Source organism: Chiloscyllium plagiosum, unplaced genomic scaffold (genome assembly GCF_037043375.1).
Source record: "Chiloscyllium plagiosum isolate Xiang-an unplaced genomic scaffold, Cpla_swu_hap1 HiC_scaffold_25, whole genome shotgun sequence".
Taxonomy (NCBI): domain Eukaryota; kingdom Metazoa; phylum Chordata; class Chondrichthyes; order Orectolobiformes; family Hemiscylliidae; genus Chiloscyllium; species Chiloscyllium plagiosum.
In genome coordinates, this window is record NW_028270163.1 from 19,809,413 (window position 1) to 19,828,688 (window position 19,276).

General features: G+C 41.0%; 1 protein-coding gene across 1 annotated transcript in view; it reads right to left on the minus strand.

Annotated features, from left to right (window-relative positions):
* The window catches only part of qtgal (queuosine-tRNA galactosyltransferase), a 385,611-nt gene that overhangs the window by 360,224 nt on the left and 6,111 nt on the right, over positions 1–19,276 (minus strand). The window contains exons 2-3 of the mRNA XM_043714488.2: positions 18,309–18,425; positions 7,769–7,868 (exon numbers count right to left, since the gene is read on the minus strand). Coding sequence (XP_043570423.1) covers positions 7,769–7,868; positions 18,309–18,425 — 217 coding nt within the window. The remainder of the gene's footprint in view (positions 1–7,768; positions 7,869–18,308; positions 18,426–19,276) is intronic.

Here is a 19,276-nt window from a genome sequence, read left to right on the forward strand (position 1 = left end):
TTGAAAAGGATTTCTTAGAAATGTATAATGAATGGGTATTTTGGAACTACACAGTCTGTGTAACATTTTCCTTTCACAGAACATTTAAGTACACTTGTCTGATTGCATAATTTACATTTAATGCGATCGCTATTATTTCCAGTGCAATATTTTACCTGCTTTTTCTGCGCATATTTATTGCAATTAATTCCGATGTAAATGATAAGTTTCTTCTTGAGACTGGTTCCTAAAGAATGTCGCACTCAGCAACAAGCCATTCAGTCTGACAAGGCCTAAGCCTATGTTAATACTTGAACAAACTTCTCACCTTCTTTCATTAAACCTACACACATATCTTTCTATTCCTTTCTCGCCTCGTGTTTCTCTAGCTTTCTCCGAAAAGCATCTGTGCTATTCACTCTGCCAGCTCCTTGTGTTCTCAACTTCTTCCTGAACTTTCTGTTGGATTTGTTAATGTTTATCTAATAATTTCAGTCTCTAGCTCTGGTCTGGCCTACAAACATAAGCATGATTTGGAGATGCCGGTGTTAGACTGCAGTGTACAAAGTTAAAAATCACACAACACCAGGTTATAGTCCAACAGGTTTATTTGGAAGCTCTAGCTTTCAGAGCAATAGACAATAGACAATAGACAATAGGTGCAGGAGTAGGCCATTCAGCCCTTCGAGCTTGCATCGCCATGCAATATAATCATGGCTGATCATTCCTAATCAGTATCCTGTTCCTGCCTTATCTCCATAACCCTTGATTCCACTATCTTTGAGAGCTCTATCCAACTCCTTCTTAAATGAATCCAGAGAGTGGGCCTCCACTGCCCTCTGGGGCAGAGCATTCCACACAGCCACCACTCTCTGGGTGAACAAGTTTCTCCTGAGCTCTGTCCTAAATGGTCTACCCCGTATTTTTAAGCTGTGTCCTCTGGTTCGGCACCCACCCATCAGTGGAAATATGTTTCCTACTGCCAGAGTGTCCAATCCTTCCATAATCTTATACGTCTCAATCAGATCCCCTCTCAATCTTCGAAACTCAAGGGTATACAAGCCCAGTCGCTTCAGTCTTTCAGTGTAAGGTAATCCTGCCATTCCAGGAATTGACCTCGTGAACCTACGCTGCACTCCCTCAATAGCCAGAATGTCTTTTCTCAAATTTGGAGACCAGAACTGCACACAGTACTCCAGGTGTGGTCTCACCAGGGCCCTGTACAGCTGCAGAAGCACCCCTTTGCTTCTATACTCAATCCCTCTTGTTATGAAGGCCAGCATGCTATTAGGAGAAAGTGAGGTCTGCAGATGCTGGAGATCAAAGTTGAAACTTTATTGCTGGAACAGCATAGCAGGTCAGGCAGCATCCAGGGAACAGGAGATTCGACGTTTCGGGCACAGGCCCTTCTTCAGGATGCTATTAGCCTTCTTCACTACCTGCTGTACCTGCATGCTTGCCTTCATTGACTGGTGTACAAGAACACCCAGATCTCTCTGTACTGCCCCTTTACATAAATTGATTCCATTGAGGTAGTAGTCTGCCTTCCTGTTCTTGCTACCAAAGTGGATAACCATACATTTATCCACATTAAACTGCACCTGCCATGCATCTGCCCACTCACCTAACTTGTCCAGGTCACCCTGTAATCTCCTAACATCCTCATCACTTTTCACCCTGCCACCCAGCTTTGTATCATCAGCAAATTTGCTAATGTTATTGCTGATACCATCTTCTATATCATTAACATATATTGTAAAAAGCTGTGGTCCCAGCACGGATCCCTGCGGTACCCCACTGGTCACTGCCTGCCATTCCGAAATGGAGCCGTTTATCACTACCCTTTGTTTCCTATTAGCCAACCAATTTTCAATCCAATCTAGTACTTTGCCCCCAATACCATGCACCCTAATTTTACTCACTAACCTCCTGTGTGGGACTTTATCAAAAGCTTTCTGAAAGTCCAGGTACACTACATCTACTGGATTTCCCTCGTCCAACTTCATAGTTACATCCTCAAAAAATTCAAGAAGATTAGTCAAGCATGATTTCCCCTTCATAAATCCATGCTGACTCTGTCCTATCCTGTTACTACTATCCAGATGTGCAGTAATTTCATCCTTTATAATAGACTCCAGCATCTTTCCCACCACTGAGATCAGACTAACTGGTCTATAATTACCTGCTTTCTCTCGCCCACCTTTCTTAAAAAGTGGTATAACATTAGCCACCCTCCAATCCTCAGGAACCGACCCCGAATCTATTGAACTCTGGAAAATAATCACCAACGCATCCACGATTTCCCGAGCCACCTCCTTCAGTACCCTGGGATGCAGACCATCAGGCCCCTTATCAACCTTCAGACCTAACAGCCTCTCCAACACCAAATCCTGGCAAATATAAATTCCCTTAAGTTCAGGTCCTTCAGCTACTGTTACCTCAGGGAGATTGCTTGTGTCTTCCCAAGTCAACACAGATCTGAAGTACCCATTTAATTCCTCTGCCATTTCTTTGTTTCTAGTAATATATTCCCCTGTTTCTGTCTTCAAGGGCCCAATTTTTGTCCTAACCATTTTTTTGCCTTGCACATACCTAAAAAAGCTTTTACTATCCTCCTTCAACCACCTGATGAAGGAGCAGCACTCCGAAAGCTAGTGCTTCCAAATAAACCTTTTGGACTGTAACCTGGTGTTGTGTAAAATATAAACACATTCTTTATATCCAACCCATCAAGTGTTTTCATAACCTTAAAGATGCCATATCTAAACAGCATTGCACTGGGAACAGTTATCTGGATTTCAGTGCTCCAAATGGTAACAATATAATCTATACTGTCTCTGAATCAAAACTCTGTATCCAAAACCATTGGAACACCTGGATTGAGCAACTGTAAGAATAATCAGACAGGGAGGAAACTCCCTCAGATTTTCAGTAATTTTACAAATCACAAACTCCATCTTCCCTCCCATTGCTTAGACAAAACTGGACTTGGAATCCTTTTCTGATGTAGTTCTGAACGTTAATCCCCTTATCATATCATGTGCATATTTCCCATCCAGCATTGTTCAACTGTACCTCAGCACGAGCTCCTCCGACATTGGTATATATTTCCATGATTTTATCAACTCTTGACTTAATTACTCAAATAACTTCCTTGGTCTTCTCTCATCCTTCCACAAGCTCTGCTTGTCCAAGATACCGTTGCCTGTGATCAGGTCCCTGACTAAATCACCCACCACTCAGATCCTCAGTGACTTACACTGCCTGTCCACCCCCAACATATTAAGTGGAAACATCTTGTCTTTTTTATGAATCCCAACTTGAACATGTTCTCATTGCACTTTCTGAAAATTGCCCTCTGAAACCGCTGAGCTTTTGTTCAACTGCCTCTCTATTACAGAGGTGGTGATGCTGGATGTCTTACAATACAGAAAGGTGGATAAATCCCTAGGACCTGATCAGGTGTACTCTAGAACTCTGTGGGAAGCTAGGGAACTGATTGCTGGGCCCCTTGTTGAGATATTTGGATCATCGATAGTCAGGACCTTGGTGTTGGAAGACTGGAGGTTGGCTAATGCGGTGCCACTATTTAAGAAAGGTGGTAATGAAAAGCCAGAGAACTATAGACCGGTGAGCCTGACGTTGGTGGTGGCCAAGTTGTTGGAGGGAATCCTGAGGGACAGGACTTACATGCATTTGGAAAGACAAAGACTGATTAGGGATAGTCAGCATAGCTGTGTTCTTGGGAAATCATGTAACTTGATTGGTAACTTGATTGAGTTTTTTTTAAAAAGTAGCAAAGAGGATTGATGAGGCTAGAGCGATGAACGTGATCTATATGGACTTGAGTAAGGCGTTCAACAAGGTTCCTCATGGTAGACTGGTTAGCAAGGTTAGATCACAATGGAATACAGGGGCAATTAGCCATTTGGATACAGAAGTGGCTCAAAGGTAGAAGACAGAAGGTGGTGGTGGAGGGTTGCTTTTTGACCAAAGATGTGCCACAAGCATCGGTGCTGGGTCCACTGCTTTTCTTATTTACATAAATGATTTGGATGTGATCATAGGAGGTATAGTTAGTAGGTTAGTAAGTTAGCAGTTAGCAGATGATACCAAAATTTGAAGTGTAGTATACAGTAAAGAAGGTTATCTCAGAGTACAACAGGATTTTCAACAGATGGGCCAATGGGCCGAGGAGTGGCAGATGGGATTTAATTTAGATAAATGTGAGGTGCTGCACTTTAAAAAGGCAACTCAGTGCAGGACTTACACACTTAATGGTAAGGTTCTGGGGTGTGTTACTGAACAAAGAGACCTTGGAGTGCAGGTTCATAGTTCCTTGAAAATGGAGTCACAGGAAGACAGGATAGTGAAGAAGGCATTTAGTATATTTTCCTTCATTGGTCAGAGCATTGAGTACAGGAGTTAGAAGGTCATGTTGTGACTGTAACGGACATTGGTTAGGCAACTTTTGGAATATTGTGTGCAATTCTAGTCTACCTGCTTTCGGAAGGATGTTGTGAAACTTGAAAGGGTTCGGAAAAGATTTACAAGGATGCTGCCAGAGTTGGAGGATTTGAGCTACAGGGAGAGGCTGAATCAGTTGGGGCTGTTTTACTTGGAGCGTCGAAGGCTGAAGGGTGACTTTCTAGAGGTTTACAAAATCACGAGGGGCAAGGAAAGCGTAAATAGACGAGGTATTTTCCCTGGGTTGGGGGAGTCCAGAACTAAAGTTTATGGTGAGAGGGGAAAGATCTAAAAGGGACTTAAGAGGTAACTTTTTTCACGCAGAGGGTGATGTGTGTACTGAATGAACTGTCAGAGGAAGTGGTGGAGGCTGGTACAATTACAATATTTTGAAAGGTATCTGGATGAGTATAACAAGGGTTTAGAGGGATATGGGCCAAGTGCTGGCAAATTAGATTAATTTAGGATATCTGGTCTGCATGGACAAGTTGGACCGAAGGGTCTGTTTCTGTGCTTTATATATGTCTAGGACCTCGCTTTATCCACCAGTGATGACAATCTTCTGAATGGCTTATTAAAGATCTAGGCTAAAACTGTTTACCTCTTCACTTTGCTCTTTCAAAAAACTTCCAAAGGTGGTACAAAGCTCAGAGAACAGCTGTGAGAAACTTCATTAACCTCCCCTTTGGCGAAGCACTACTGCATTAAGTGTTACTTAGGACTTAATAGGGCAACAACAGGTCCTTCCTCTGGGATACAGTAGCCATTTTCCTTTTCTAACTCTGGATGACTCACAAAATCCAACTAAAACTCTCTCTCAAATGATATCAAACATTTACTTTCAAAGATCTAGCCTCCCCTGTTCAGCTCAAAGGTCTTCCTGCTTTTTCCTTGGTCCTCACGTATTTGTCAGAACTCAAGCTGAGAATGCCCCAACAAATGATCACCACTCAGCTGAACAACAGTACAGCACAGCTGCAGACCCTACCACCCACCAAGCGTGTGCCAACCCATGATACCTTTGTAAACTAAAAGCCTTTGCCTTTATATGGTCCATATCCCTCTACACCCTACCTATTCATGCCTCTTAAATGTTGCTCTTGTATCCATTTCTCCTACTTACTCTGGCAGCGCATTCCACTCACTTACCACCCGCTGTGTGGAAACCTTGCCTCTCACATTTCCTTTAAAATTTCCCTCTTTTACCTTATGTTCCCTAGTAATTGACATTTCTACCTTGGGAAAAAGACTCTGGCTATCCATTTGATCCATCCCTTTCAAAGTTTTGTGCACTTTTATCAGTTTGCCCCTCAGTCTCTGACATTCAAACAAAAGCAAACCAAGTTGTCTAATCTCTCTTCATAACTAATACCCTCCAAACCAGACAACATTCTGGTAAACTGCTTCTGTATCCTTTCCAAAGCCTTTCCATCCTTCTAGTAATGTGGCAGTCAGAACTGTACACAATATTCCAAATGTGGCCGAACTAAAGTCCGACACAGCTGCAACATGACTTGCCAGTTTTTATACACTGTGCCCTGACCAATGAAGGCAAGCATGCCATACACATTCTTGACCACCTGATCATTGTGTTGCCACTTTCAGGGAACTGTACACATAGATTCCCCCTTTATGTTAGTGCTTCTAAGCATTCTGCCATTTACATATATTTCCCTCCTGCAAATTGCATCATCTTGCATATGAATGGATAAAAATCCATCTGCCAATTCCCTGCCCACATCTCCAGCCTATCAATATCCCGCTGTATTTTCTGACAATCTTTCTCACTATCCACAACTTCCCCAGTCTTTGTGTCATCCGCAAACTTACTAATCAGACTACCTACATTCTCCACCAACTTATTTATATATATTGCAAACAACAGGAGTCACAGCACTGATCCCTGCAAATGCCACTATTCACATACCTCCAATCAGGAAAACACCCTTCTAACACTCGTCTCTGTCTTCTACAACTAAGCCAGTTCTGTATCCATCTTACCAGCTCACCAAGGATTCACAAGACGTTATATGCCATAAGGGATCTTGTCAAAGGCCTTGCTAAAATCCATGTTGACAACATCCACCACCCTGCCCTCACTCACCTTTGTCACTTTCTCAAAAATCTCAATCAAGTTTGTGAGACACCATCTCCCCCTCCCCCTCCATGAAGCCATACTGCCTATCGCTAATAAGTCTATATTTTTTCCAAATATGAGTAAATCTTGTCCTAAGAATCTTCTCCAATAATCTCCCTCCTACTGCTATAAGGCTCACCAGTCTGTAATTTCAGAGATTATCCCTGTTGCCCTTCTTAAACAAGGGAACAACATTGGCTATTCTCCAATCCTCTGGGAACTGTCCTATGACTAAAAAGATACAAAGATTTCACACAAGGCCCCAACAATTTTCTCACCTGCCTCCCTCAGCATGCTGGGATAGATCGCATTAGATCTTGATGACAGGTCTATCTTGACGCTTTTTAAAATACCTAACACTCCTCCTTTTTTATATTGATATGCCCTTTGAATATCAACATACCCATCTTGAAACTCATCATCCATAACGTCCTTCTCTGTTGTGAATATTGGTGCGAAGTATTCATCAAGGATCTTATCTTCTTCCTCTGGCTCCATACCTCAGTTCCCTCTTTTGTCCTTAAGTGGACCTTCCCTTTCTCTAACTATCCTTTTGCTCCTTATATATATGGAATAATGCCTTGGGATTTTTCTTCATCTTGTTTGCCAAGGACATTTCCTGGTCCCTTTTAGCCCTGCTAACTCCTTCCAAGGGTTGTTTCCTGCTTTCTTTATATTCTTTGAGGGCTGTGTCTGTCTTCAGTTTCCTAAACCTTACACCTCTTTTTTTGTTTTCAACTAAACTCAATTTCTGTTGTCAACTAAAGTTCCCGAATCTAACCAACCTTATCCTTCATTTCAACAGGAACATGTTGGTCCTGAATGATAACCATCTGGCCTTTAAGTATTCCCACATGCCAGATGTGAATTTACCCTCAAACAGTTGCCCCCCATTTAGATTCACCAGTTCCTGCCTAACATTGCCATAGTTAGCCTTCCCCCAGTATTATGGTCACTGTTCCCAAAATGGTTGCCCTGGCCTGGTTAATACCAGGTCTAGAATGGCCCCTTCTCGAGTTGGACTGTTTACATGGACTCAAGAATCCCTCCTGGACACACCTAACAAATTCCCCCTAGTCCAAGCCCCTGGCTGATGTTCCGGTGACGTTACAATCTACAGCAGAGGAAAAAAAAAGGATTATATCACAAATTATCAAAATTAAACACTCGTGAACTATAGCTTACCTCCTTTTGGGTGTGGAGACTCGTGTCCACCAATCACAACATGTACACCTCTATCTTCCAGTTTGGTCGCCCATTTTCTAATAATTTTCATAGAGTCATCCTGCAAAAAATAAATAAAGCATAACCAGAGGACACAAGTATGATATTTTCTGGTCTGACAATATCTGTGAATTTTACATGAGAACATTTGTTTTGCACGTATTTGTACCACATACCATTCAATCCATCTTGAAGCAAAGTAGACTGGTTAAACATTTGGTTCAGGAATGCTGCTTAACGGGCAAATGTTACATTGGATGCATTTCCCTGGACTGGAAACATGTGGAATTTGGACTTTTTAATTTGAAGTGCACTATTAGAAGTTGTACTTCCAAATCACCATTATAGTTTCCATAAGCTTTGGAAACACCAACAAACTGCTTTGATCTCTGAAGGCGACCTGCCATAACTTGACATGATAGATATGAAGTTCCATGACCAAATGTGGGGCTCAAACATTGTGCCCGACTACTAGAAGCAGATAGCCTGAAACCTGAAATTACAGCAACTCACCCCTTATGAAATAGTGAACACCACAGTTCTGATTTAAGAAAACCACATATAAAAATGGTTATGGGTAATCCAAGGTGGAGAACAGGAAAAACATTGTGGCTGTAAGAGCTGTTCCTTTTTTGAGGTATTTTAGGTGTTGGAGGTATTTTCCTCAAATTCCACAAGCAGTAATTACTGTTTTATAAGCTGTTGCATTGTTTTGGAACTTTGGGGAGAAAATATGAAAACAACAGCCGTTAGAGAGAAAGAGAGAGACCTACACTGCTGTCTGACATAGCAGTGCATCTGCACAGCTACTGCCTTTGCTGTTTGCGTTCAAGTATCAGAGTGTGTCTAAGAAAAACTAACAAACAGCAAAATTTACATCCTTGGAGGAACTGGTGTGGGAGATCTCACAGCACAGGAACAGATAAGTGCATGGTTTTTAAGTGTAACCTTGCTGTCATTTTTAATAATGAGTAGAGTGGGTTCTTTTTGGTTATATGTTATATTGAGATCTGTCTGTTGATTAAAATTTAAAAATATAAAATATCTGTACAGAGGTACCTTGATTCTCCGAAGGACACGGGCAGGAGTATTTCATTCGGTTAATCGAATTCTGGATAACCGAATGCCGGATAACATAGTTTAGCAGAGCATCGGGAACCAAGACTGGCTCTAACGTAATGAGGCGTATGTCAGTTTCCAAGCGATCGATTGTGAGAGGCGACTCTCTAGTCAGAACCACAGACAGACGTTTCTGTAGCCGACACTGACAAAGCAGAATGTTATGTTGTTTCCCTAGTGCCAGGAACAAGGATATTGCAGAGAGGGTGCAGAATATTCTCAAAGGGGAGTGGGACCTGCAGGAGGTTGTTCTACACATTGGAACTAATGACATAGGAATGAAAAAGGATAAGATTCTGAAGGGAGAATATAGGAATTTAGGCAGGAATTTTAAAAAGGAGGTCCTCAAGAGTAGTAATATCTGCATTACTTCCATTGCTATGAGCTAGTGAGGGTAGGAATAGGAGGATTGAGCAGATGAATACATGGGCAAGGAGCTGGTGCAGAGGGTTCATATTTTTGGACCATTGGAATCTCTGCTGGGGTAGAAGTAATCCCTATGAGAAGGACAGATTGCACCCGAATTGGAAGGGGAGCAATACACTGGTGGGGAGATTTGTGAGAGCTGCTTGGGAGAATTTAAGTAAGGTTGGGAGTGGGTGGGTGAGTGACCCAGAGAGATGGTGAGTTGGGAAAAGGATCAAGTCAAACAGTCAGGGCAGGCAGAGACAAAGTAGTTAACCAAGTAAATTACACTGCATTTATTTCAATGCAAGAGGCCGAACAGGGAAGGCAAATGAACACAGAGCATGGTTAGGAACATGGAACTGTGATGTCATAGCAATTACTGAGATGTGACTTAGGGATGGAGGACTGGCAGCTTAACGTTCCAAGATACAAATGCTATAAGAAGGATAGAAAGGGGGGGGCAAGTGAAGGAAGGGAATGACATTTTTGATAAGGGATAACATTACGGCTATACTTAGGGAGAATATTCCTGGGAATATGTCAGGGCAAGTTATTTGGGCGGAACTGAGAAATAAGAAAATGATGATTATCGTATCAGGATTATACTGTTGATCCCTACCACCATCACCACAATGGTCAGTAGGAAATTGAGAAACAAATCTGTAAGGAGATCTTGGTTATCTGTAAGAATAATAGGGTAGTAATGGTTGGGGATTTTAACTTTCCAAACATAGACTGATATTGCCAGCGTTAAGGGTTTAGATGGAGAGGAATTTGTTAAGTATACAAGAAAATTTTCTGATTCAGTGTGTAGATGCACCTACTAGAGAAGATGCAAAACTTGACCTACTCTTGGGAAATAAGGCAGGGCAGGTGACTGAGGTGTCAGTGGGGGAGCACTTTGGGGCCAGTGACCATAATTCTATTACTTTTAAAATTGTGATGGAAAATGATAGACAGGATCTAAAAGTTGAAGTTCTAAATTGGAGGAAGGCTAATTTTGATGGTATTAGGCAAAAACTTTCAAAAGCTGATTGAGGGCAGATGTTTGCAGGTAAAGGGATGGCTGGAAAATGTGAAGCCTTCAAAAATGAGATAATGCGAGTCCAGAGATGGTATATTCCTGTTAGGGTGAAAGGAAAGGCTGGTAGATGTAGGGAATGCTGGATGATAAAAGAAATTGAGGGTTTGGTCAAGAAAAATGAGGAAGAATATGTCAGGTATAGACAGCAGAGGTTGAGTGAATCCTTAGAAGAATATAAAGGTACTAAGAGTATACTTAAAAGGGAAATCAGGATGGCAAAAACGGGACATGAGATAGCTTTGGCAAAAAGGGTTAAGGATAATCCAAAGGGATTTTACAGATACATTAAGGACAAGAATAGGGCCCCTCAAAGATGAGCAAGGCAGCCTTTGTGTGGAACCACAGGAGATGGGGGAGATACTAAATGAGTATCTTGCATCATTGCAGAAGGACATGGAAGATACAGAATGGGGAAACAGGTGGTGACATCTTGAAAAATATCCGTATTACAGAGGAGGACGTTCTGGATGTCCTAAAAAGTACAAAAGTGGATAAATCCCTAGGACCTGATCAGTTGTACCCGAGAACTCTGTGGGAAGCTAGGGAAGTGATTGCTGGGTTGCTGGGCCCCTTGCTGAGATATTTGTCTCATTGATAGTCACAGGTGAGGTGCAGGAAGACTGGAGGTTGGCTAACGTGGTGCCACTATTTAAGAAAGGTGGTAAGGAAAAGCCAGGGCACTATAGACTGGTGAGCCTGATATCAGTATGGGCAAGTTGTTGGAGGGAATCCTGAGGAACAGGATTTGCGTGTTTTCAGAAAGGCAAGGTCTGATTAGGGATAGTCAACATGGCTTTGTGCATGGGAAATCATATCTCACTAACTTGACTGAGCTTTTTGAAGAAGTAACAAAGTGGATAGATGAGGGAAAGTGGTGAATGTGATTTATATGGACTTCAGTAAGGCATTCGACAAGGTTCCTCTTGGTAGGCTGGTTCGCAAGGTTAGAACTCATAGAATACAGGGACGACTAGCCATTTGGATACAGAACTGGCTCAAAGGTAGAAGACAGATGGTGGTGGTGGAGGGTTGCTTTTCAGACTGGAGGCCTGTGACCAGTGATGTGCCACAAGGATCGATGTTGGGTCCACAGCTTTTCGTCATTTATATAAATGATTTGGATGTGAGCATAACAGGTATAGTTAGTAAGTTTGCAGATGACACCAAAATTGGAGGTGTACTGGAGAGCAAAGGTTACCTCAAAGTACAATGGAATTTTCATCAGATGGGCCAATGGGCCAAGGAGTGGCAGATGGAATTTAATTTTGATAAATGTGAGGTGCTTCACTTTAGAAAGGCAAATCAGAGCAGGACTTACATATTTCATGGTAAGGTCCGGGGGAGTGTTGCTGAACAAAGATACTTTGGAGTGCAGGTTCATAGCTCCTTGAAAGTGGAGTCGCAGGCAGATAGGATAGTGAAAATGGCATTCTGTATGCTTTCCTTTATTGGTCATAGCATTGAGGATAGGAGTTGAGAGGTCATGTTGTGGCTGTACAGGTTATTGATTAGGCCACTTTTGGAATATTGTGTGGAATTCTAGTCTCCCTGCCAAATGAAAAATGTTGTTAAACTTGAATGGGTTCAGAAAAGATTTACAAGGATGGTGCCAGGACTAGAGGGTTTGAGCTTTAGGGAGAGGCTGGGATTGTTTTCCCCGGAGCGTTGTATGCTGAGGGATGACTTTACAGAGGTGTATAAAATCATGAGGGGCATGGATAGGATGATTAAATAAGGTCTTTTCTCTGGGATGGGGGGAGGGGAGAGGAGGGGGGGGGGGGGGGAGTGCAGACTTAGAGGGTAAGGATTTAAAAGGGATTTAAGGAGCGACTTTTTCATGCAAAGCATGATGCATGTATGGAATGAGCTGACAGAGGAAGTGGTGGAGGCTGGTATGATTACAACATTTAAAAGAGATTTGGATGGGTACATGAATCGGAAGGGTTTAGAGGAAAATGGGTAAAGTACTGAAAAAATGGGACTAGATTAATCTCGTCAGCATGGATGAGTTGGACCAAAGGGTTTGTTTCTGTGCTGTACATCTCTATTACTCTACCTTAAATGTGATATGGTAAAATAAAATTGATAAATCTCAGTGTAACAATTTTTACAGATCAAGAAATTAGTTCTCCATTCTGGTCCTGCTTTTGAGCTAATTGGGCCATCTCTTAAGTATTTGCACAGGTTCAGCACTGCATATCAGTGTTAAACAATCAGATAGAAGAGATATTTCAAGGCGTAAGCCTTGATACATGGTCATTTGCCCTCCCAGATAACTGGACAACTCTGACAAGCTCAGCAAAAAAAACTCAGAAAGCTAGGGATGTCAACATCGAACTTCCAGTTAACTCTCAAATTGCTCCTCTTTTCCAGTCAACTTGATCCTCCCATGACCTAGCTTGAGCTTTTCAGTTTTAATCTTCTCATCCCCATTAGCCTTCACATTTTCAAGCATGGAAAGTTGTCTGCGCTTCAAGTGATGTGTGCTAAAATGGCTGCCACAGTTTGTACACTAAAGTAGAAGTCACATGACTATGGCATGTAAGATGGGACAGTGAAGTCACAATAGCAATTCTCTAAACATCCTGCTTTTCATAAAAGATACAAAATTATGTGTATGCTTTATTATTTTCAGTTTGAAGTTAAGCAAAATAGATGACAAATAAAATTATTTATTAAAAAAAGTCGTTTCTAAGCAGTTCCTCTTTTGTCAGTTTTTGAAAATAAATTACAGACATTGTCTTCAAATCATGTAGATCTCCTAATAGCTTTTCTTCTAGTATATGCTTGTTCTAAGAGATCTTCCTTCTCTAGAGAGTGTCATTCCCCTGGAGGGTGCAGTTGCTGTGATAACTGTTGTTCTATTTCTGTTACTGGATAACTGTGGTCCTCTGGAACCGATGGTCACTTCATCCTCTGTGTTGATGGTGAGATCACGTCTTTCTGATCTGCTGCTTCTTCAATTCCTAGTTAACAACACTTCCTTTCTGACTCCTCCTGACTGAGGTTTTCAAAGTCATCCAACTATCTGGGAGGGTAAAAGAAAATGTCTGAAGTCACTACTGATTCGCTAGTTGTCTGAAGTGTCTGTGATTGCAACAATATATCTGGCCATTTGTATTCACTGCATGTGATTGAGGTGAGAATAGCTCTACACAGTTCCCAAGTTTCTACATGGGTGTATTCTTGTCGAGAGAGCTAAGCATTTGCAATCTGACTGGCTCTCCAAAGCCCAGCTCTTGCAATGACTTGGTGGTTTTATCAAAGTGAAATTTGGCTTGCTGTCATTTCATGTTGAAGTTGTTACTCACACCTTCTGGCTTCAGTAAGTTTTGTTTTGTGATTGCTACAGCAGTCTTTCAGTGATCTATTTTCCAAGTTGGTGTAGTTCATCTATGCTACTGAATCTATGCTCGATTTGTTTCTGACCTCTTTGGCAATTTTCACAGCCTTCCCATTTGAGTGGGGTTAAATGTGGAGCTGACGAATGGTGATGAAAATCCTTTATGAAATGCCTGAATTCTTCACTTGAAAATCGAGGGTCATTATCATGCATCACAATGTCTGGAAGTCGTAAAGACCAGATTGTGCCACTGTCTCATTAGCAGTGGCTGACTTCAGTTGGTCTAACACCCAGTATTCAGAATGATAGTTGATGGTGACATGATAGTCAGTCCCTCAGTGTATGAGAGTTCAATTGATCTGAGATGTGTCATGAGCGGCTCTTGAGCTTGCTTAGTTTGGTATTCATTACAATTACTAGACTGATTAAAGTGATCCTTAATCCATTCTCAGTTCTACCCAGTACAGCACTTTTCTTGCCTTCCACAGACAGAACCCGTGCTCTTGATGACTTGCATGGATGTGCTTCAGCATCTCTTTGTTCATCTCTTCAGGGGTAACTACTCTCTTTCCTTTGTACAAGATGCCATTCAGGGCAATCCTTTTATCTCTGTATGTCCAATGTCTTTTAAAACAACAGGCATCTCTTTGCTGTTTCAGGTCATCTTTTCAATACTGATCCCTCGCAGAGTTGCATTCTGTTAAGTGTTTTTTTAATTTGAGTAAGACTTGTCTTTCAGATTCAATCTCTCTGTTGGGTCACTGAATTCCAGAACATGTTGAGCTGTTGCTTTTCATTGAATCTGGATGATTTTACACTTTGTCATTGAATTCTCACCTTTAATCACTGGAGTGCTCCTCCTGATAGTATATCAGTAATGCATTTCTGTTTTCCTAACTTGTATGTCACATCCAGACACTGTTCCTGCAAATGAAGGAGCATTTTTAACAGGTGCTGTACAGCAGATGGAAGCAGTTTGATGAAGGTTTTAGTTGTCAAACTCTGCTGTCATTTTGGCTGTCCCAAACAGACATTGACTAAAATGCCCACAAGGAAAGAAACTAGCCAAGCGCTCTTTTCCTGTCTCGGCATAGCATCATTTAAGTTGTATTAATGCCCTGGATGCAAATGCACCTGGTTTTCCTCAATACATAATGGCAGCTCTGTCTTATCTCACTGGAATCACACCACAGGGTGACTTTAATATTGAAATAATAGCATCACAGCATTGCCTTGTTATCACTAGTTGTCTGACATTAGTGAAAGCTGTTGCTTCTTCTGTGCATACCTTTAGCAGTAACCTTGCCAAGATGTTGACATTCTGGCAATAAATTAAGCAAGAAATTTGCAAAATAGTTGATAGTCCAACGAATCCTCACAACATTTTTATATCTGCTGGGTTGGTGTATCTTCTTTTTTACTCACATGCAATGTAGGCATCTCTGGCTAGGCCAGCATTTATTGCCCATCCCTAATTACCCACAGGGCAGTTAAGAATCAACCACATGTAGGACAGACCAGGTAAAGATGACAGATTTCCTTCCCTAAAAGACATTAGTAAACAAGATTGTTTTTTCTGACAATCAACAATCATTTCATGATCATCGTTAAACCCTTAATTCCAGATTCTTTATTGAATTCAAATTCCACCATTTGTCATGGTGGGATTTGAACCAGGTCCCCTGAACATCAGCTGAGTTTCTGGATTAATAGTCTAGAAATAATACCATTAGGTCACTGGCTTCCCTTTGCCTTCCCTATAGCTCTCATCTTATTAGGATCCGGGCAAAGGCATTTTGCTGTCTGCACATGGCTTAAATACTTGACTTCAGACACCCTCAACTGTACCTTTGTCTTGTTCAGCTTCAGATTCATCTGGCAAGCTCTGTCTATCCATCACTCCAGATTCCAATCATGATCTGCTATGGCTTCTTCCATTGTGTCTTTATATCCATAGGCGAGCAGATAACCTACAGTAGCTTCCATTTCAGGAAGATGAGTGACCATCTTGTGCTGTCAACATTGATACTCTTCAGGAACAGTTGAAATGCCAAATAGCATCTATCTCACACATGGTGTCTGGAGCATAGTTAGAAAGCTGTAACTCTCATCCAGCTTCACTTGTCAGTAACCATCCTCTGTATTGATGGTAATGAGAAGTTTTGCTTTGGAAAGTTGTCGCAAACTTTCTTATTAGGTTGACATAAGATAATGAGATTTCTTCAAAAGCTTCACTGAGATCCTTTGATCTATGCATACGTTCAGCTGCCCAAGTATTTTTACGGTTATCATGCTTCTAATCCAGTCTGTAGTGGTTGTCGCTTTCTGATTACTCCCTTCTTTTCCAGCATTATCTTGTCTTTTAATTTTCATTTTCCTTAATTTGGTGCTTTCATTCAGCCTGAAAAGTGCTTAGCAAATTGCAAAATCTAATCTGTTGCCTATTAGTCTGCACGGTCAATAAATGATGTGAGAGTTAGTTGTGTGGGAGGGCAGACGGACGGTCATGCCAGGATCCCTTTGCTTAAGACAATTCTATCCCTGATGAGATCATCTATCAGTTGTCGGTAGTTTGCAACTGAAGGATTGGGAAACCACAGCCTCATAAACTCGACTTGGTTGCCCTCAGGAATCACAGGGGAGTTTTGTAAATTCATTAACTGCAGCATATTTTGCTTCTGCTGTTGCTGGGAGATTGTGTAACTGGGATGGTCTGAGGTATATGCTGTTCTGTCTAAGTAAGCATTCAAATTGGTGCAAATGTATCAAACAGCTTGAACTTCCAATTGCTCCAGATTATTAATGTTAAATAGTAACAAAAACAATTCAAAAGATACCAATAAACTTTATCCCTACAATCTTAAGTACAGGTGTATTGCAACTAAATGGGATGAGAATGAGATTGAGCGGGCTCTTAGTTTGATTATGAAATCTTTTTATATGAATTAACTGTTTTCAACTGCTTTGTGTTGACTGGCAGTGTTGTGGTTGTACAGAAATCTACACACTAAAAAACCTTCAATTGTGCTTTGTATACCACAAGTGTGGGACGCTAACCACTGGGGGTACTTTCATCTCTAATAGTTTATTGCTTGCAGAGTTTATTCTTTAGGATTACATTCCTGCTCTTCCCTCTTCCCCACCCCCACCAAGCCAAAAACCCTCCACTCCCCAAAACACACTCCACCCCTATACCCCCTCCCCCCTCCCCCGAGCCCTGTAACTAATTCTGTCAAATTCTAAAATCAGAGCCTCAACATATGTCACAATGACGTACTGACGTACAGATATCACAATAAATGTACACACTTAAAGAAGGAACTAAAAGCAGGAACATGTCCCTCTTGCTGGTATCTTATAGATTAGCCCCATGTTGCACTGCTCTCACTGAATTATGGTCTTCTACTGTTTTGCTTTGGTACTGGAAATTTAAGCTTGGTATGTGATACTGAATTCAAATATTGTAATTGAATCTGATCAACAGAAATTTCAAATTGAAAAGGGAATTTTTTTTCAATTAAACCACAAGACTTGTTAAGCTATCTTCCATATGTATAATAGAGTCATAGAGATGTACAACACAGAAACAGTCCCTTCTGTCCACCATAATTCTATGTGATCAGATATCCTAAATTAATCTATCCTATTTGACAGCATTTGGCCCATATCCCCCGAAACCCTTCCTATTCATTTATCCATCCAGATGCCTTTTAAATGTTGTAATTGTCCCAGTCTCCACCACTTTCTCTGGTAGCTCATTCCACACATGCACCACCCTTTGCATGAAAAAGTTGCCCGTAAAGTCCCTTTTAAATCTTTCCCCTCAACTTAAAGCTATGCCCTCTCGTTCTGGACTCCTCCACCCCAGGGTAAAGACTTTGTCTATTTACCTTATCCATGCCTTTCATGATCTTAGAAACCTCAATAAGGTTACTCTGCAGCTGCTAATGCCCGAAGAAAACTAGCCCCAGTCTATTCAGCCTCTCCCTATCATTCAAACCCTCCAACCCTGGTGGACAGAAGTAAAATCATGTTTAAAAATAATGTTTCAATTCCAATTGTTTTCAATCATGCCAGTAGCATTTGAGTTATTTGGTTCCTTTCATTATGTTTTAAAGTTACTCAAGATTGGCTCAAGATTGGCAACACTTGCTGAGGTACAGATTCACAGGCTTTGACTAACCTCGCGCAATTTTCTGTACCTTAAGTTGCAAACAGCGAGACAAATGTGGACAAATTCACAAATCGTGGAAATCACAGTAGTTACATCTTATCCTATTTAGTTTTTCATCCTCCTGTTAGTTACCAGTGGAAGACACTAAGCAGCCCCTATTATCAAAGTCACAAACTCAATAGAAAGCAGTGCTGGAGCCTGGAATCTCATGGTCGTTATAACTTAACTGCACATCAAATATGCCACAAAGCAAAGGGTATAGTTTGCTTTTGCTTGTTTGGTAGACTATGTACTTGAAAACAAGAGCTCTTACTAAGTTAGGAATGCAGAATGTCGAGAAAAATTTTAAACAAAATTAAATACAATACACAACCTTGCTGGCATCATTGAAAATGGATAACTGCATGGATCTCTGGAAATCCTGCTCCAGAACCGACTGCAGGCATTCGTCCAACCACCTCGCTGCATCATGAACTGGCAAAATAACAGACTGGAAATCAAAGGAAACAAAGTAATCAATATATGAAGCAGTATATGCCAAATAGCACCTCCAATTAGCAGGATGTGATCGGTGTATATAAGCAAAGATAGCATGTTCAGAATTAACGTATGGGTTAGTGATAGCATTGAATGGAATAAAATCAAACCAAATCATTGCTTACGACAAAAGTTGTCCAAAATACACTACTGTTCTACCATTTCTGTCTTTGTTGTGTTTGTAATGACTTGCATTAGAAACTGAAGGATAAAGATGTGGAGACAGGACACAACATGGAGATTTCAGCCCTTCTTCTCTGGAAATAGGAACTAATCACAGAACAAAAAAAAACACATTGGATTGGTTTGAGACAGTTCCTCAAGCTCAGTTACAAACTGCCTGTAATAGAAACCTAGAATGACGTTCAATTGGCATTTCCTTGTCGGTGATGGAGCAGAAAATGAGCTAATTCTACATATGTGTGGGTAGAACTGAATAATTGGAATATAAATGTTGAAAAATAAAATTAAATTAGGAATCAGAGATGGAATTTTTATTAAAAAAACTTTAATTTCTCTTCAGACTTGAAAAAACATATTAAGTCCTTTGAAAGACAATGTTCAGTCGCTGCTATATATAAACATTGATTTGCAGCTTGCTGATGTACTCACACATGCAAGACATAAGAAGCACCTGAGTTCAATCTCAGGTCACTCGAACTAATTATTGTGAGCATAAGCAACAGTCATTATACTGCATTGAGCTTTAATGTCCATAAAGAAATTCAATAATATCCATCCCGAGAAGAATATCTTCAATTTTCTTTGTAACACTACAGGCCAGGCATATTAGAATGGCTGATA